Source organism: Tympanuchus pallidicinctus, unplaced genomic scaffold, assembly GCF_026119805.1.
Source record: "Tympanuchus pallidicinctus isolate F22 unplaced genomic scaffold, pur_lepc_1.0 scaffold15, whole genome shotgun sequence".
Lineage (NCBI taxonomy): Eukaryota > Metazoa > Chordata > Aves > Galliformes > Phasianidae > Tympanuchus > Tympanuchus pallidicinctus.
Genome location: NW_026294669.1, coordinates 21,714,600 through 21,736,336, shown reverse-complemented (window position 1 = coordinate 21,736,336; position 21,737 = coordinate 21,714,600). Strand labels below are relative to the sequence as shown.

Below are 21,737 nucleotides of genomic sequence, written 5' to 3'. Positions count from 1 at the left end.
TTCCTGCAATTGACAGAGACTATCTGCTCTGTTGCTCCTCTCTGCAGTGTGCCCATCACAACCACACAACTGCCCTTCAGCATGGCTCAGCCCAAGGGTTAAACAACAGAGGTCTGGCGTGGGCCTCTCTGATCATCCAAATCAACCAAGATTTTGTTGAGAGCAAATGACACTGAAGTTCCTATGACAATAAAAGCTTGATCCCAATTTTTTTTTTTTTTTTTTTTTTTTTTTTTTTTTTGCTATTGCTGGCTTCAAAACATTCTGTTCATTTATCAATTACGTAGTCATGGAGACTACAAATTGGCAATGTCAAAGCTTTTGCTGACTGCTAATTCTCTTAGGTGATGTATATTGCACAAATAAGAGAGCTACATTAAAATGCCAGCATTATATACAGCATGACATTTTCCACTCTCCCTGAGATGATTTATCATAGCCAAGTTCACACTCATTCAACTTCCCCCACCATAATTTATTGGGAAACTGTTCCGTAATTGCTAGTGTGACTTTGACAAGAATTATATGATGGGAAGATTTCAATCATTAACCATCTAGAAATATCAAGTGTTATCCTCACATATGACAATGAAAGCCACATTGACACTGTACCCAGTCAAATCACATTGCACATCCATACAGATTACGCCTTTTGAGAGGATGTTTTTTTCCCAGCTCCTATGAAGAGTTTGAGGAGGCAGTAAGAGAAAACTTTGAAGCTTTTTCAAACACCAAAATCCCCTACAGCCTCAACCATGATTACGTTCTAGGGAAATCCTACAAAAAGGAAAATGTGTACAAATAATGCCAGAAGTGAGGAAATAAATTAGACATATAGTTGTAACAGTTGGTGGTACAAAGAATACGCATGATTTGCTGAATCTAAAACTATGCAGAAAGGAACCACTGGTATGTTCACTTCCTTGGGTACAGTACCGTTGTATCTCATGCTGCATTGCTCACTCCAGCTGCAGAAGAAAATCGCTGATCCATTCATTCTCCTCAATATTTCCCTGCCTCTATCACTAAAAACACCAATAGGAATGCTTTTCATTCTTTTCCTTTCCATTCCACATTTCCTAGATACACTGGCTAAGCACCTTCAGACATTATTGGATCCAAGATAGCTCTAGATGCACCATCACACCATCAACCTCTTCAGGCTATTTTAAATTCATGCTTCACATTTCAGTGACCAAATACAGACTTAAAGTTAAGCATCCATTTTATTGTAATGACAGGTATACCTTACACTACCCTGTTGCCATGGTAACAAATATGGTAGCTACTAGATTTATGGTAACACATATTCCCAAAGGCAATTTTTTTTTTTTAATTCTCCCTTGCACAATCCTACCAAACTACCTAATTGCAAACAATATTCGGAGAATAAGCAGCCCTCACAAGTCTTCCATTCTTTGGATTTAACTGCAGAATGATACAAAACATGTTGTTGTTCAGAACATCAAAGTTTCAAGTGAAATTAGCAAAAAAATTAAGGGGATACCATACAGTAACTAGAATGTAACCAAATACAGCTATCCCTATTTCTATACAACACAGAAGGGAAAGTATTTATCATCCGTCTTTTGCCTAAACTGAAAGGCATTAGAAATGATTTTTTAAAATCCCAGACAATTTCTGCCTGTTGACAAACACATATCAGAATTCTTTTCACTGTTTAACAGTTAAAATATACTTGATGGTGAGACTATTTACACTCAAAGCCATAAGCGTTATAGCACTTGCCAAAATACTTTGTCTTTGGAGTTTTACAATTCAGGTAAGAAAAAAGAAAACTACTTCATCAGCAGTGAGTAAAAAGCATCCCAGCTGGCGTTCAAGTGGCTGGGAAAACCTTCTTAAGCTACAGTCACTCAAGTAAATGTCTACCACACAAACACTAATTAAAGTTCTTTTCCTGCCTCTTTCTCTTGTTTAGCTGAAAAAACAACATTATTGCATTAATGATAATATTTCCATAGTTCTTTTTAAACAGGATGGTGTTAACTTAAAATCTCATTTAGTATTTAAGATTCCCATTAAGTCCAAGTTTCAAAGTACGTTTTTATTCTAAGCAAATATTTCAGTCCCAAATACTGCATTTATTACAAGCTACGATCTGTGATAATAGCTCTTGATGCTTTCTAAAGGATCCCTGATGCTGGAGCCAGACTGTACAGCCAGCTCACTAAAAAAAACCCACAGGGTGCACAGGTTGCTTTGAGTGGAAATAGTACACCCCTTTCTGAGAAGGATCCTAGAGAAATAATGTGATTCATTCACATAGACAGAAGTCTAACATAACTGGACTGCTACTACATGACTTCAAGCAATCAGGGTAAATTTGTAGTAAACCAAATTATATTTAAAATCTTAAGTGCTTTCATAGAGGACTAACAATATAACATTTAAATAGAATTGAAATATAATCTTGAGGAAAGGTGACAAATCTCTGTAGTTTAGTTAACAAAGAGATTTTTATATATAAAGAAAAACAGAGCAACTGTAGGCTCATACTGCAAAGAACTCTACAGGAATAAATAATTTCACTAGACGTCTCACGGGTCAGACTTTTCTCCTTACCTGTCTCCTATCCCTCTGAGACGATGATGAACAGGAGGCACTTCTATGTGATGGAGTGGATGTTTTGTGAGCAGGAGATATACTCTTCTCCTCCGAACTCATCTTCGCAGAAAACTTGCAGTAATGATCTTGTGCTCTTATCATTCATGTACTAAAAGGCAAGGAAGGGATACTCTTCTGCATTCTTCTGTTTCACAGCTTATGGAGTGCCAAAAGAGTTTAAACTCAGCTGAACTTCACCTTAACAATGAAAAATGAGAGAAGGAGAATGAATACATTTTCACTTTAAAACAGCTCTGTAGCACAGACACCTATTGACAGTCACTACTTAATTCAACCGACCTCCCGAATTTTTACTTCCTTTCCTTGTTCTAACCAATACAAACACATTCTCACATACGATATCTCCAAAAGCCTCAATGGAAAGGCCTAGGCAATTCACAGCAATTCCCACACAGAGTTTACAATCTATTTCAAGCGGTCAATATCTCATATTACATGATATCTCAACACTATCAAGTAACTCCTCAGTAGCCACACCAAAATTGGATATTCCTGACGTAAGTGCAGCCCACAGGGAACCCACTTCAACCTGAGAAAAGTGTGAGGAGGAAAGAGTGGAAGGGAAAATTTCCGTACTGACCATTGCCCATCATCCATGCCCTGGTAAGGTACAGGTTTAATGTCTTAGATTTCTTTCTATCCAAATCTATTTTATTTAGCAATAAGTCCATCTAATTTTCCCCAGACTGAGTCTGCTTTGCCCACAACAGCAATCTCTTCGCCTTCATTTCACTCCATACACTTCCGCATCCTAGTTCCTCCTCCCATCCCACTGAGCAGCTAACCAGCCTCAGATAAAACCATTCCCTGGAATGATGCCTCTGCTTGAGACTATCACCCGTCTTCTCCATTGCTCTTTCCCTAATTAAGAAACATGATGTCCTTCCAAAAATGCTGTTGTGACAGCACATCAAGAGTCTGCGCAGTACAGCTGGCTTAAGATGGGTGTGGAGAAAGGTACTGTCATGCACCGTACTTAATGAGATCAGGACAAAATACATTAACCAACACACTCAGAAATGATCGTGGGCTCAAGAAATTATGACATGATGAAGACACAGCTTTAGCTACTCCAGTCACAACAAATGGCCATGCAAGACTATCTTCCTAAACCCAGATGAGGCAGCTAAATAATTACATTTCATCTTGCAGCCAGCAGTTTCAGAATATTACGCCCTAACAATCACTCTTTTGCTGGAGTCAAGTTCTGTGACGGCTTGTAAGTGACAGACTTCATGCTGTCATCTGTTATTCTGGCAACACTTGAAAATTCACATTGTTCAAGAGCAGAATCTGAGCAGTATCACAGGTCTTCTGTATGTCTTCTGCAGGAATTGTGTCTAATGAGCAAGTCATTTTAAAATGAAAAATATATAACACCTTCCCTGCTTACTGTACTGTGGAAAGTTAAATAATCTCAATTTATTATTTTGTCAGTACTTTCGCAAACATGAAACTCATCCTCATCCCGTGGATGAATTTTCATCTCCATTAAGGAGCCTCCTGCAGCATTACAGACCCCGTGTAACATCTGTAGAGCTCACACAGAATGCTGATGGCATGGCTGGGAGGGCACAGCTGTTTCACTAGCCCATACAACCTGAATATCTTGACAATTTTTCTGTTCCTCTCTGGTTGAAACACTCCTGCTAGAAGAAGTGGTCTAAAAAAATAAGCAGGATCTGCTCTAGCCAGCTACAAGACAGTGGTTGCAGGAAGTCACTAGGGCTCACTAGCAATTTAACTTATTAGATGCAAAATGTTATTACTAGTAACAGAAGCTATTTCCAGTTCTTACTTAGTTTTGCCACTCTGAGCAAAATGACCTAGAAGTCCCTTGTAGCAGGCCCAGCAGTGGAGTCAACCAGGATAGACAAAAGAGCTCCAAAAGAAAAGCTTGTGTAGCTGACCCTGGGATCTCCCTATGTCCAGCAAGCTTCCCCCAAGTCCAGCCAAGGCTTGCTGGTTAATCAGGCAGCAGAACTCCACCTGGGGCTGCAGGCACAGAGCCAGCTGTCAGTTGTTTCACTGAAGTTGGCTGACTGTAGCCAAGTCCCCAGGCACAGCAGAACTGAGCTCCTCTCTGCTCTGCCCTGCTCCCATTCTGAGTCCTCTTCTGCACCCTGTTCAGCTACGGTGAGCCTCAAATGCAATAAATAAATAAATAAATAAATCCATCTTCCAGAGCTGCTGTAGTTCTTCACATTTTGCCACTTCTGTTTGCAGGCTTCCATTTGCATTTGATTAAAATTAAGGTTCGCACACAATAGCACTACTGTGAATAGTATTTGCATTACTTGTATGCAGCAAGACAAATACTAAACGTTTTTAAATATTCGTTATCAGGTCAAATTGTCTTTTTTTTGGGAAAATACAACTTACTAAAAAGCACTGAACTTTATCTTCCATAGATGAAAGATGCACAAAAGCAAGGAGGGAAAGCCAACATTTGGCTCTAAGGAATAAATGAACAGCACTTGGGAGGGCATTAACCAGCAGTACAGTTTTTGAAAAAGAAGGCTGCACAACACATTTGTTTCAGGACTTCAAAGTGAAAGCTTAATGAAGCTGCTCTCAGAGACGCCTTTCCTTTCAGCCTAGCATGCTAGGAACTGATCTAGCTGAACAGCATTTTCATACCCTACAAACATATCGGGCAAATTTCAATCAAAGATGTGCACTGACAACGATACCTCAAGATCTATGCAATTTTCCTACAAATCAAAACTCAAATGATGAAAGTTAGAAATAACAGAACAAAGAAATAATAATCCCAGGTCACAAAGCTGTGCAGAACAGTCAAGTTATGAAACAGCTAAAAGGACAAATTTTCATTCACTTTCAGCCATGAGGTCACTGAAAAAATTTTTAGCAGAGCAGCCTTTGGGCAAATGAAAATCAAATGCTTTTTAAAACATCTGATCTTCACTCAGTTGACGTGTGGAAACATTTATATTTAGCTTTGGCACAGGATGACGGCGATCTGCCACTTTAAATGTGTTTTTAAGGCTTTCGGGAAGCGTAGGTGCTGTTGTAAAAGCAAATGCAAAGCTAGCAAGTGGTACTCAGCAGAAACGGTTCTGTACTCATTAGGTTTGAAATGCTTTAAAATTCTTTTTTTTTTTTTTTTAAAAAAACAGCAGTGTACACCTAAGCCAAACTCCTCTGATTCTGTGGTGTTCCCTAAGCTAACCAGTAGCCTAAAGCTAACCAGTAGCTCTCTCAGACCACACTTTATTTATCAACTGCTGTCCCTCACAAAGTGTAATACTAAAATACCCCCTTCACACTTGAAGAAGCAAACATTGGAAGTTACTGCCCCTGTTAAATAGGGCAAGAAGCAAAAAAACCTGCTATTAGTTATACATGGAAATTTCTGATGGAGGAGCAGTTCAGGGTCAAAAGTTAAAAACCAGAAGTAGGATATTTGAGAAAATGAGCACTATAAGTAAAACAAAGATATTAATGTGAATTAGCAAGAGCTAGAACTGAGGTTTTTGCTATTGTTCTTGAACACTAAGTTTAGATTCTGTTTGTCTCCATTGCTAGAGCTTATCTTCCAATTTTGGCTTAAAATTTAGGTAGTACATCTTTTTCAGAGCATGGTAGAAATAAATTTGTGAAACTGATTTAAAGAGATGCTTGTCTCTGTAACTAAGATTGAAACAAACAATTATATATCTCATTTTTTGGTGAACCAATTCAATTTACCTAAATGAAACCAATGCTTTCAAAGCATTTTTCACTTTTTTTTTTTTTTTCTTTCATCCATCACCAGCAATTTTGCTGTTAGCTTCACTGGAAACACAAACAAGCTGCATACTGTGATAGAATATTTCTAGAAAATAAAGAAACCTAAAAGAACAACATTAAAAAACCATGTTGTTACAATCTTGCTCAAAGACACTGTGAATGCCCCATGCCTGGAGCTCAAGGCCAGGTTGGATGGGGCCCTGGGCAGCCTCATCTAGCATTAGATATGGATGTTAATGGACAAAGTGTACAAACAGATGACTTGCAGAAATACAGAACTATAAATAAACCTGCATCTCACATTAATATAAGTTTTCAATGGGTAACATCAAATGAAATCTTAATTCAAAAAAAACAGACTTCAGTGACAAATGTGGTGTTATTTCTCACTGGCTCTTTGCATCCTCTGATTGATTTCTTTTCTGCAAGAATGCCCAGTATGCTTTATAGCCTGTTTAATAACCTATGCACTATTGGCATAATTTGAGAAGACAATTTAGGGTGCAGAATGCTGCCTCTGAGCTTAAGTTAACTAAAAATACGCAAATGTCTCTGGCACTCCTCCAACCAAAGCCATCTTCACACTGATGCATCAACACAGGCTGTGTTATTCATCGGGAAGGAGAAGGTTGTGTGAAGCGTGCATCTGTACAGCACGCTCATTCTGTTCTGCAACATCCAACAGAGAACAACCCCTTTTGCCATGTTATGCGGGATACACAACAACCTGTCCCCCCCCCCACTGATTCCACTGATTTCCATGCAGGAAAATCCTAACCATGCTCCCCTGCTGCAACACATAAATGCTGCAAACACAAGAATGTAATAGAAACAATATATCTCAATGCTGTGGCAATTTCATAGACCATTAATGGGAAATAAGCAATTTTTCTTTCTTCCCCCTCTCTATAAAATTGCAAATCAATCACTTTACAATCCCTATATGTGAGTCAGCCACATGAACATTTATGATTCAGCGGGGTGAGACGAACTCTGTAGCATGCTCTATGTGTACAGTGACAGAGTGAAAATACAGCATGCAATCTGATCAATAACCAACTCCAAAGAAGCTGAAAGATGAGCAGAGACCACATAAGTAATCTAGCAAACCACTCTGCAGACAATAGTTTAACAGCTGGCTTCGGTAAGAAACAGCCTCATTTGCTAACCTGAGGATAGCAGCTGTGCTGCTCCTTAGTTATACTCTCTATTGATCCTTAGCCAAACAAGCAAACATTACTGTCAGATCCTGCAGCTCCCATCCACCCATCTGAGAAAGTATTGTCACCAGACTGCCACCACTGCCGAAACATTGCTGCTTCTGGCAACATCAGAAATAGCTGCTCTGGATTCAAGGTTTGCTGCATTTCTATGTCCTGTTAAAAATGATTCATTAAAAAGAAAATACCGTAAAAAGCAAAGAAAACAAAACAAAACCACTACTTTCCTAACAGATTTATCACTTTAAAACCTTCTCCTAAAAATTGATAGTTTACCCAATTAGTTTTTAAGATAAGTTTTTTTTACAGGTTCTATCAGAAGTCATAAGGATTCAATTCTGGATTCAGAAGAATTATTGTCAGAATTTTGCATGTTTACAGAATGGGGAAAAAAAAAAGGAAAAAAGCGAAGAACACAACCTTCTCTTTTTTAATCCAGAAATTCACTAATTTCCTATCATCCACTTTCCCACACCCTTTTTTTAGTACAGTTTCAATAGCAGAATTGCTCCAGTAATAACTTTCAAGGCTAATATTCAGCTTAATTATCAAAAGGCACGTCCTGACTTTCTGACTAGTGCATTTTAAACCCCAGATAGTTACCAACACAACACTGCTGACCTACGGGAACATTGATTGTTTTTAGGTCCAGTATTTGTGAATAGGCACAAATAAAGCGCTACAAGAAAAGTCGTCTCTCTGCACTACATGCTTTTTAAGATAGAATTTATTAGAATTCATTTCCATTGGCTCATTCAAGTATTTTAAAAGTTGTCAATTTGAGGTTTGAATAACAAATGCACATCTTGTTTTACGATGCCAGACAAAAGCAGTTATTACCTATTTCCACATGCAATTTTCTAGATCACATTATTAACTGGCCAAGATACAACGTTTAAGAGTAAAGTCTAAACCTGTACCACTGCTCTTAATTACACTACTGCATCTTCTTGACTGGTATGAATGCAGCCAAAGTATCAAAAAAAAAGACAGAACTTCCATTGCAGCTATGTTTTACAGCTCTACATTTGTCACCCTCCACAAAAGCACGCACTTGAAAGAATTATTAAAGAAATTAAAATGAATTAAGATAGCATTTCCCAAATTGGTGACTGTTCCTATTAAACATCCTTAGGTTTCATCTTGAGAATGTCCTATTGGGAAGGATTCCTGGAGTTTCTGGTTGTTTTTTTTTTGTTGTTTTTTTTTTTTTTTTTTTTTTTAATGGAGTTCTGTTTGGTTTCATAGTCATTATCACTTAAAACATTTATGCCACATAGCTGCACCAGCAACCACCCTCTGAGATGCTCTTACTTCAATGCCATTCTCTGATGACACGGTGCTCTCCCAGCACTTCACAACTGGTACGACTTAACACTTAACACATAAAAACGTATAATTTTTTTCCAGAGTGGTACCTGCATGCATATATGTCAGTAAAACACACCATTTTGACAGACTTCATCAAATAGATGGATGAGGTCAAACAACTGATAATCAGATTCAGACAAGAAGAGGTCAGTATGGAATCTGCCTTTCCTATCTTCTGCTTGCCTACACAATTAAGCAGTTTTCCACCCTCCTCAGATCCCTGAAGCACACATGGCAATTAGTGGCATTTCAGCATTCCAAACCTCCAACTTCAAAGATAATTTCAAAATACGCGTTCACCTCATTACCCAGTCTCTGAGGATTGTTTCAATAGCTGAAATGACTCTAAGATTTTCATCAGGATTTTTGTTGTTTCTCATTTCTCAGGCTGCCACTACAATAATTTGCATGGCATTGAAATTTTTAGCATAATACAGAGGTTGTATATTGACCTGTGTTTCATGTGTTTGTAACAGACTGCTGTGAGCAGAGTTTTAAGCATGTATGTATATATATGTGAACACACACAGAAACACAGAAATACAATGCACTATATCCCAGTTAGATAAAAAACAAGAAAAATTAAATGCTATATATTATCATCCTTTCCAAGATGATGTATGATTCAAACACGCTTAAAAACAACAGAAGAAAAAAAAAAAACCAAAAAAACCCACCACATACTATTCCATCCTTCCATCTCGTTTTTATATCACATACTGAAAGATCTGTTTCTATGAAAAAATTTCAAGGCATGATTTTTTTTTCCCAAGTTTTTAATACAAGACAAAAAGACTGAAAACTGTAATCAAAACTCAGAAAATGCTTTCACGTACTGTGCTTTTTATGGATAAAACAACACAATTTTCAGTGAATTCTTTCTCTAAAAAAACCTCTTGAATAAATATATGGACAAGAATAAATAGCAAGCAGTCCCTTAATTTTATTTTAATAATGATTTCTGTTTTGTTTTGTTTTTAGTTCTGGGCAACCTAGACAAAGCAACAGCACTTCAGAAGGCAAAAGACTCCGTTTGCTTTTATATACAAGTTTCAATTGGGCAGTGATCTAAAGCACAAAGCTTGATTTCCTTTATGAAAGGTTACAAATGTAGACCTACAAAATGCTTCCAAGCCTCGAGTGTAGGAGCATGATACATGCTTGTGGTGCTCAAAATTCGTGTCTGGATGCACTTTATCACCCACGTTTTATAAACCTATCTCTCATTTCTCTGCATGTTCTATTTCCACTACCTCATCACTTTTACATTTTTGCTGCATGTTTCAAATCTAGCAGAAAATGTTGATTTCTGTGTCTCAGAACAAGGTAAGAAATGCCTATTTTATTGAATTTTGAACTGTGCATCAATGAAATGACTGTAAGAAGGACGCCTCAGAAATTGCTGCTGTCTTGAAGCACAATGTATTTATGGGAGTACAGGGTTGCTGGAGTTCGTTCAGGTCACAGAAAATTGATGCACAAAATTGGAGGGTTAATCAGAGTTTCCATGCAATGTAGTTTCTGGGTTGCCAAATTGAAGGTCACATCCAAGAACAAAAACTGAAGTATAGTTACACTATGGGAATTTCATTCTTGGAAGCAATTAGCTGGACAAACATTAAGTATCACAGCCGATCAGAGCTACACAGGATAATACAATTAATAGCTTATGTCTAAACTGGGAAAACATCAAGACATCAAACATCAAGAAGGAACAGGGAGGCTGTTTATCTCATTACTACCTGAATTTCTTTATGGCTCATTCAGTGACAGTTTCATTAGAAAGACAGAAGAGAAAAATAAACTGTTACAGGTTATGCCAGTGCAGTACAAAAAACATCTTGAGCACTTCACAAAACCATTAGGACTCTCAGTTGAGGCTGAAAACACAATGAAATGGAATAGCTGCTTTTGAAGCTTCTGCATACTCTACGATACATTGACTGGAATTCAAATGAACTCAGGAACAAGCGAGTTGCTCCAAAAGTAGTTTCCTGACAGAAGCAGTCAGTGGCAAAGCAAACAAAAAGAACCTTTCCTTTTAATACACAGTTATCTCTTGACTCTTCCATAAAGAAAAGCAGAATATTCCCTATCATCACACTGTTATAAAGCCCAGCGCACATCAATAGTTAAACATGCTTAGTTCTTCCTGCTTTTGAAATACTAATAAATGAACACTCAACTGCACTGACAGAAAACAGTGTAAAAACACACAAAAGTAACATCTGCTATAACAGGAACTCTACCTCCAACATTAGCAATTTCAGTTGAAATTACACTACACTAAATTGCTTCCACCTGTGTACAAAGGTGGATCTGAGAATAGAAATGCCCTCAGGCACATTTCACATAAAAAAAATACCTCTACAGTCCTAGAACATTTTCATCACAGAAAGGCTGTATGCTGTCCAGTAGTCACTGATTACCAAAAAGTATTATAAATAGAAAACTACTTCAAAAAAGTATCAATTATTATACACAGACAGGTTATAAAACTAGAAAAAACACTGTGGCCATCTAACATAAACAGAGTCAAGAAAATTCTGCAAATTAGTTCATCTTAGAAATATACTCTGTAACAGCATCCAATAGCAGGCAGAAACCACAAATAATCTCCCTGCATTATTAAGTATGTCACACGATTTCTCCTTTAAACATGCCAAACTTCAAACTGTGGCCAAGGGACTTTAATAAAACTGCCTTTACAAGGAAGAGCTGCTTCCTTACACAGAGGAGGTCTCCTCAAATGCAAGATGTGCTTGTAAACAAATGCACCCTATTTAGTATTGATAAAAGAATACAAGCATCTAATATGATTTCTCACAACTTTTAAGATTTTTAACATAGCCTGAGGCTGAGAAGTTTTAGACAAGTATCACTTCAATTAAAGAACTGACAAACTTCATAGACAGAAATGTTAAAAGGTCACTTTGGTGCAGGAGTAAGGTAATTCCCATGGATCTCACAGCACTAAGTGTACTTCTGCATTTTGGGTCTTCAACATCTTGTTCAACCACATGGCAGATGCAGCTTACATTCAAGTAATTCCCCTTCATCAGCTACAAATGCCGTGAACAAACAGCTTTCATGGGCAGTGCTCCTCACCCCATATGAATATGTTTAATTTGTAATTTTCTTTGCGAAAGGTTTGTAACGAAGGGCTTAAAGTTACAACAGCAACAATATCAGCACCTACACCAATGCTTTTCATCTGTAGCTCTCAAAAGCATTTTAAGGTGCTTAATTTTAGCACAGTCAAGTCAGCCACAGCAGATGCAGAGTTTGTATGTTACCATCAATTCTCACAATGTCCACATTAATGATCTGAAATAACAGTTCCATTCAAGCTCTAAATGGAAAGTGGCTGCCAATTATGCACAACACTGTTTGTCATTGTGCCCTAGATGAATATTTACTGAGACATAACACATTTTCTTTTGTGTCCAAACACAAGACTCCCAAACTGATCTCAGAAGAAAAATCCAAAGTGCCTAATTTCAATACCATTTTAAAGAGGTCCAGAATAATCATTCTGTTTCACCAGTAAGAAACAAATTTCTTTCTTTTGGAAAAAAAAAAAAATAAATCATTTTTCAGAGTTGCATCAATTTGCTAATGGTATCAGCAAATAACTGTTATCCAATGCTATCAACAAATACAAGGAAATTGGTATATTTGTTAAAATTTAAAAAACATTCTTAACTAGAAATACCACAATAATACAGTGTTCCATATTCAGTTACTAGTTTAAGCTTGATGTAACTGTCTATTAGCTGAACAATTTTTTTTTTTTTTCTTTTAAAGGAATCATTGTAATGTCAAAAGTACATTTAAGTACATTGACAAGGACACTTGATAAACAATTTTGACCATCCCTGGTGTAGGGAACCTGCTTTGGCAGGGGGGTTGGACTCAATCTCTGGAGGTCCCTTCCAACCCCTACAATTCTGTGATTCTGTGAATTTTAAAACCACTCTGACTATATAAGGTGAATTTAAGCTTTTTAAAAATGGGTCCCACATAAAATGACATATTGCTCCTCCATCTATAAATGCCAAGCTTCATACTTCAGGTTTATAGATGTCATTAGGGACATTTTTGAGAGCTACTCAGAGTAGCAGTGAGGCAGACCAACCATGAAACCCACAGCAAGGTTAGGCACACATCACAGAAATTGGAAGAAAAAAACCTGGGAAAAATTGTTTCTCCGGATGAGAGAAGGTGAATGAATTATTGTAGAAAAAAAATTAGTTCCGTTTTTCCCTGAGCTCACAAAAGTACCTCAAGTTGGTCAGCTGCTAACCAATCATAAACAGTCAAACATCAGGTTCAGTTGTCCAGACCACACTTCAGCATCCTGCCTTCCGACAGGCCTTAGCATCCTTCTCAGCAAATAAGAAGGTCTTGCAGAAACTTATGAAATTTATGTACAGCACTGGAAGAGGGCCCTCGGGCAGTCCTGACTAACTCCCTCCAATGGAGGAGCTAGCCAAGATGAACCATCAGCCATGCAACAGCTTCTCATCAACCACCACCTGATCCATAAAGGAAATGCAAGATGCAAGTAGCATCAAGAACTTAGAAGAAATCTTCTATTTCAACTCAAATAACTGAAAACTTCATGTCTTACACAATAACACCATGCTCTCTAATGCTCGTGAACATGAGCAAAGTAATGGAAAGACTTGACTGTTCAGTCTCTTCCATTTCCTGCTTTATAATACAGTTACTGTTACATTACATGCATGGAAATGTGTAAAAAGCTATGTAATATAGCAATGAATTACATAGTTTTCTCCTAAAATCAAAAAATTCAGTATTTCCTGCACCTAACATAGCACAGGATTAACCAAGTACTGCTGGCCTACAGTGGGAGACTCAACCTGTCACCATTTTTGACCCATGGAAAGATCAGCATGGCAGGATCAAGCAGTTCTTCCTGCCTTTTGCTACTGCAAAGCTGATTTTATTTATTTACTGTTGTGATGTAAGTACTATTACCTCTTTATCAAAAAAACACAAGTAGAATTGGAAGGTAGGGGACACTGAACTTATCGAAGTCAGCAGCAGTAGTAGAATTACAGCTAATTTTTTTATTATTTTTTTTTAAACACATATACTTACTGCATCAAAAAAGTATTAAAACACTAAAAAAAAAAAAAAAAAAAAAAAAAAAACAGCCTCAGAATGGTTCACTGCTGTTGAAATATTTGTTTGCTACTCTTCTGTTGTTTGAATGATTAAAGGTTAACTTGATGTCCCCTCCTTTGCAAGTTAAGAAGATGTCCCCAAGAAAAGGAGCATTTCAGTAAAAGCACTTTCCCTGAATGGGCATGACATCCTGAACAGGATGAGGGGGACACTTCCACCCACACATCACACCGTATCGTGAATTGCTGTATGTGCTTTGGATATATATGACACATAAAACCATTATCTACCAATCTTTCTGTTACCAACTCATTTAGTCATACTTTAAATAGAAGAATAGCAATAAAACTCTTACATGCGTGTAACTAGGCAAAATTATTAACCACCTAGGACAAACAACCAAGCAGGGAGCTGCTGCAGGTCTTTCCAAATATCCCAGAGGGCCTGCAGGGTTATCCAGCAGCATAGATGTTTACAAGGATGGTCATTAGGTTATCCCAGCTTCTGGTGGCAACGCTGCACACGTGTTTTCTGCTCTGTATCAGAAGTGCTGGCAGTAGAGGCTCATGTAAAGCACTCACACAGCTGCCCAATAGAGCTAAGGGGCACTAAGAGACTTTCACTCTCATTGGCTACATTAAGTCAACATTAAGGATCCCAACTAGAAAAGCATCTTTTAATACTGGGAATTATCTTGTGTAATTATCTTGTGGACCTATAAACAATATGAGAAAAAAAGAATGCTCATTTCCAAAATGTAATTCAGACAATCCTGTTTTTAACTGCGCAATTTAGAAAAAAAAAGTTACAAAACAAACCCTAAAATACCTCAACTTTGTGTCAAACAAAAGAAAAAAAAAGGGGGGGGCAAGAAAAGCAGTCCAACCTAAATTTAGCAAGTAGCAAATAACTGTAAATTAGATCTCTGCCTCAGGACCAGTGAGAAACTACAAGCCAAGCTGCATCCACAGACTGGGTAAAGGCAGTATGACTTTGCAGTATTCCAGCCTTGCTCAGTGGCTCCCGAGGTTCCAAGCAGCCTGCTCAAGAAAAACGGCTGGTAATTCTGTGAAGGGATTGTAATGGAAAAACAGGCTGAGAAGTACTTCGGAGATGTAAAATTTTTAAGTACTGGAAAAAGCAACAAAGGAAATCTCTGAATTACCATGCAGCTGCTGTCTCAAATAATCTAAGTGAAATTCTTGCTGTCCTGTATAAACACAGCGTTTGTGTACTGGTAACCCAAAGCACAGCTGTAGAAGTGCCAAATGCTCTCAGCACAGAACTAACCAGCTTGCAGTATTTTGTCCTGAAGAAAACATAGTAAAATACAGCCCCAGTTCATTTTCTCAAGTTTGCAGTAACCTAGTAGAAGCTTTTAGAATCAGCAAGTGTTTGAGGGACAATAGAAGGCAGCAACTTTGCACTGAAGTCCACAAATTGTTTGCAACAATGTGAAGCATTTTCAATTTGTGTAACATTCTAACAGAATGAAAAAAGCAATTTTCTATGGCCCTACAGCAACAACTGAAAATGTATCATTAAAACAGCCTTCCTACGTGTTTATCCAGTGCTGACACATAACTGATTTCTAAATGATCCGCTGCAACCCCAGCACCATGCCTGAGTAAAATCCCACTGCCTACTTCAAGTACAGAAAGAGGCTCTGTATCACACACATCTATCATTTGACGGTTCAATCATCAGAAGTTGCCTCATTATGACAAATCCAACAACTATTTCTATTTATTTATTATTCTCTCTCCAAATTCCACTTTCTCAACCTCTGGTATCTTTGCCTCAGCCCTCCCACAAAGTTTCAGAACAGGGCATGAGCATCTCTCTGAATCCTTTGCTTTCCACTTAACATTCTCATCCGTGACTGTTTCCTTTACTTTCTGTCACCCATCTCATCTCCAATGAAAAAAAAAAAAAATGCATATGACAACTGAACCAACTGTATTTTGTGCTGCAAGGAGCCATTAATTTTGCAATGTTTATATTAATACATATCAAAGATTTCAACCAAAACAATGGCTGAAGATTACTTACTGAAGATTAATTCGTGCAACTAATACATTTCAGAAATAAACATAAATGGTAGCTCCAGATATCTCAAAGTATGAATTGATTTGCAAGGGCACTGAAACCTACTACCCTAAACTCATCATATACGTGTTCTCTTAAGCACACTTCCAAAGTGTTTTACTGTATTGGGGCAGGAGGAAGAGGCAACATTTGGAATATGGACTACAGACAGATATGCATGCACATGCATTTTTTGCTAGACTCATTAAATTTTTATTTTATTTTATTTTTTTTAGTTATTATGTCACATTTCAGATGGATATTTCCCTAACATACAGCATTAGAGATTAGGTTATTTTCTGCTTCTAAATATAATCTTTCTTCTGCAGCACAGGAATGTAAAATCAGAATGTATCAGCACCACATCCAGAGGGCAACACTGAGATGAAGATTTCTTCAGTGTCCAGTTGTAACTTAACGTGAGGCTTTGTCATGGCCCAGAAAGATATTTCTAGAATTATTCTTGTCTGCCTTATAAAAGTGTTGCACACTAACATGCTGTTAACAGGTTGCATTTGTTACCATGCTCCATAAAAAAAAAAAAAAAAAAAAAAGTTTTTCCCCTCCTCTCATATTACAAAATAGAACACTGCCCTGCCTGAAATACTGTTCCTGGCACTAGGACATTATGCTGAGCTCTGCCACCAACTCCCAGAGAGCACCTCAGCAAGAGATAAGATACCAAAACCACTTTTGCAAAGAGCACAAGCCTGCTTTCCCAGACCATAGTTTCGCATATTTTAAGAATTATTTTCTTCATTTCTTCATCCACTAGACAAATAAAAGTGTAAAGAAATGAGATGCTAAAATAATTTCATGTCCAGACTTCCAACATGTCATATTTTTATTCTGTTCCAGCTTTCAGTATTGTTTCAAAGCCAAGCTTCATCATAGATGTTTTTTCTTTGCCTGAGTCAGAAGTGACTCACCACTTAATTTATGAAGGGTTCAAGAGATGGTACATTTAATCAGATGGACTAGAGTCAAAGTCTTGAGGTATCCCTTTCTATAAGCACCTTCCAGCTATAAACACATTATCTGTTCCACATACATATGTGTATATATATATATATATATATATATATATATATATATATAAACTGAAGTTAGTACTCTTTCCTTTAAAACCTCTATTCACGACCCTATTAGATAAAATGGGAAGGGATGAAACCAACCTCCCTACATTAAGTGTAGGAACAAATACAAAACAAAAATGACTGCAAAAAATATATATACACATGTATACACACACAATTCCTTATGTTGACCTGATCACAATATATCCTAATAAACAATAGTCTCAAACTTAAAACCAAATCTATTACACTTTAGTATGAGGAAAGCTCGGTTATAAACAGAATTATCCAAGTAGTCCACACCTATTAACACGTCAGTTCTGCTCTTTTTGATCTAATACCTACTCATGTCACACACCATCTATGTTGTAATCCTCAGCTGCTCAGCCACTGCACAGACTTTCCTGAACAAGCTGACAAGAGAAGTGGCAGTTAAAGTGTGTGTGTTCCTGACTGAAGAAACTCGCCACTCTTTCCAGTTCCTCACCATCTGGAAAAGTGAAACTACTACTTGCATTCAAAACATTAGGAAATCAGGGGACTCAAAGCAGCATGGAGAAATTAAAGAACAGAGAGCACAGGACAGCAGTCATCATGCCATCACCTTGTACATTTCACTGCAATTAACTGCTACTCCACGAGAAACAAAAACTGCTTGCAATTACATTTTTCTCTGTTGACCAAGTTAACTAAAATAGAAGTTTATTAATATAAAAAAAAGACAAAAATACCTATATTTTGCTTTTTTGCTCCACAGATTTTTAATTATTTCATTGAATTTTCATAGTGAGAGAACATCAAACTACCTCTCTTCTAACTGTTGAGCCATACAGATGTAGCTGTTTGTACCCAAACAGAACTTAACTAGCACAGAGAAAATGATGTAATGCATTCAGTTTCCATCAGATGCAGCACCCTAACAAAAAATGCTTTATCTGTGGTATGCCTGGAATTAATTCAAACCCTTGCAAGATAAGACCACTGCCATGACAATGGGCAAAAGGCTGAAAATATGGTTGGAGAAGGCAGACCTCTGGAGAGGAAACAGCCTTCTTCTGTCCAGAACTCCCATTTATTGATGAAACTGTTGATGAACAAACGTGTTGACAGCAAACCCCCTAAATCTAGCAGGCATGAAAGGATGCCCAAAAGAAGCCCTAGGAGACTTTCTCAGAGAGAAAGGACCCCCTCAATGGCTGGGCCAATGCTGGAACCCAGAATGGTGATGCCTTTCTGTCTGTCTCTTTTTTCCCCGCCTCCACTCCCTCTTTTTGTTCCTTACTTTTTCCTCCATAAAGCTGCTAAGCAACACAAGGCTTATTTCAGTTTCTTATCAAGTCACACAGTTCAGGTGTACAGCTTAGATTGATATAATTGTAAGAGTGCCAACACTTAAGATAATTGTAGTACAGCATCTCATTAAAATTGGACCTTGGGTGCCAGTTTCACCTAACTCTTAACTGGTGGGGGAAAGGATGCAGATCTGGTCACTGCTCCCTCCCTTCACAGGCATGACATGACAACAAAAATAATGAGTACTTCTTCTATTCTTATGTTTTGAAAAGAGAAATAAGAGGCAGAAATTAGAGGAATGAGGGATGTTTTATAACATTGCTAAACTTGCCCATTTTACCGTGCTTATATATTAGATTAAACCCAAGAAATACTTATCATTTTATACATACAAAGAATACTAGAAGCGTCCTATCCAGCAAAGATGTATTTGCATGCCCATGCCAAATACCAGAGCTGTAACTCAAAGCTCAGCAAGAGCCAGTGACCACTAGGATCCAGTTCAAAACCAGACTAGCCGCAAACATCACTCTTCACTAGCACCAGCCTGGCATGTCCAAAAAATGTATTGGCCTCACCAAATGGAATCAGTAATAGCTTCCCCATCATTAAAGCCACTTTGAGAACTGCCATCTTCTTGCCTGGAAGCCCCTGGGGAGCAGCAGAATGAGGAATATGGGTTTGCCTTACCCTCCCTCCTACAAGCCATTTAAGACAGAAGAGCCTGTGACTCACTGTCCACACTCCCAAAGCGGGAAAATGTTCTGCAGTGTCCTAAGCTCACACAAAAATTGCAGCAATAATTATTTTTATTTGAATATCCTGAAATATTAATATTTTAGATTTTGACTACTCACTCACCTGATGGGCTTAAGGACTTCGCAAGAACCAATGATTTCAATAAATGCTTTATGATTTAATGAATACTTTAGAGCAGAAATGTTGAGGAGGCTCAAAAAAAAATAAATACACAAGCAAACAAAAAACCTAACCATACAACATTGGTACACATTGTCTTTTTGAAGTACAGCCAAGGACTGTAGTGGGCATAGGATGGTAATAAACCAATACCAATAGAAATGCCAGAATTTCCTGGAAACAATTTATTTTCTCACTGAGATCTACCCCACACAATCAACAGACCTAATGCATCCTAAGGAATGCATCACTTGCAAAGCAAGCCCATCAAGGAGAAAACAATGTCATTAAATAATTGTTCTTTGAAAGAAGCTGATACACTCCTGACAGTGGTGCTACAACACACTTTCTTGAACCACTGTCAGATAACATAATGGCCAAATACATCACCCTAAAAGACAGTGGGACAAAACCATTTCCCAGTAACCTAGGAGCAGCAGAGTGCCTCTTGTGGTGGTATATATCCATCCCTACTGGGAGCAGCACAGCTGAGTGATCAGATGTTTCCTTACAGCTTCTTCATCCCTAGCAATGATATGCACCAACTCCTTGAGACCACATTAAATGTGTTCCAGACTAAGGCAGAGCACAAATAATTCATAAAAGAACACTCTGAAGTTTGTCACGCAAATTGCAACAGCAAAAGAAGAATAAAGCAAAATTGTAAGTCCATCACTGTACTGAAAGCATTTTAGTCAAAAGTATGCATGTATCAGAATAAAAGGCAGAATGTTATAAATCTCCTAATAAAGTCTTCCCACAGTACAGATAATAGTTCTTCATGCCATACTCTTACCTGCTGATAGACCTTGTTGCATTTACTGTCATTTGTAATTCTGAATTCAGAAAGAAATATTTCCATTTTCAGTTGAAAAAAATATAGTTTCTCCACCAGCAAAATTTGCCTGTAGTATACCAGCTGAAATGCAAAGATTTTTGATGGTACACAGATACCTTATTCATGTTCAATAAAGCTAATACTCTAAAAATAAATTGCCTGCAGCTGATCTGATTCTGAGTAGCGTGAAAATCCACAGTCAAATCTTTAAAACAATTATTTTAAAGAGGCTTTTTTTTAATAAATATAATTCCTCCCTTTGTTTTCTTCCTATTTGAACATAACTTATTAATTCCTGCTCTCTTGGAAAATATAACAACTTGAAATTAAGACAAAAAACTGTTATTACTCCTTTCTGTCATAAACTAATGTTACAAAAAATGTTTTGGAATATAATCTGCAATTTAGCAAAGAAACCCTACCTTAGACCACTAAAGATAATATGTATGAGATTCAGTGCTTATCACACCTGAGCTGACCTCCCATCACAACTCTGGACATCCCAGCTCAGGGAGTATATCAACAGAAACCAAAGAGAGCAGAGCTGCCCGTCCTGTTCTCTGCCTTTCCACCATCTCACATTGCTCATTCTCAGTGGGTTTTGATAACTTTCTTTCCTTCAGTTTAAAAAAAAAAAAAAAAAAAAAAAAAGCCATAGGTTATGAAAACCACTCCTACACTTACTAGGGAACATAAAAAAAAAAGCAACTCAAACAACATATTTCCTATGAGTTTGTATATTAAAACCATTGTGACCTTCCTTCTGTTGGAACTGACACAGTCATCTAGACAACTTTCACAGCTACAGCAAGGCACATGACAGGCAAATACAAGGACTTTGCTGGGGATATACCAACAAGTCCAAGTCATTGTGGTACCTCAAGACAATAAAGAGAGTCTTGTTCTCCTGGTAACATACTGCATGTTGTTTGTTTGTTTTTTCCTTTATTTCTGGGATTTTGATGCAGTATGACTTATGATGCTAGGTGTATTTCTGACTTCTGGCCAGCAGGGGCTTATATAGACTTTCTGCACTTAATGTCCACTACAAAATGTGACACTGTAGGTTGGAACTCATAACTCTGGAGGCTTCTTCTTCCACGGTATTATGTTTTTAAATGAAGTTGGTAGGAGTGAAGTGCAGAATTATTGCTAAAAACATACAGTGCAGTTCCAATAGGTATAATGGACTTGTTTTATCTCGTGTCATGTAGCAGACCAAATAAGGCAGCTATCATCTCTTCCTTTACTCCCAAGAATGATTTATATGAAAGTGCAGACTTCTGCCCCTCTGACATGAAAACTCATTATGTAGTTATTAAAAAAAACTTCTGAAAGTATCAATGCCAAAAGCAGATCCTGGACCACACTGCACAC

General features: G+C 37.6%; 1 protein-coding gene across 1 annotated transcript in view; it reads right to left on the bottom strand.

Moving 5' to 3' along the window:
* OSBPL6 (oxysterol binding protein like 6) overlaps positions 1–21,737 on the bottom strand; it is an 80,514-nt gene that overhangs the window by 45,922 nt on the left and 12,855 nt on the right. The window contains exon 2 of the mRNA XM_052675572.1: positions 2,587–2,826. Coding sequence (XP_052531532.1) covers positions 2,587–2,730 — 144 coding nt within the window. The 5' untranslated portion in view covers positions 2,731–2,826. The remainder of the gene's footprint in view (positions 1–2,586; positions 2,827–21,737) is intronic.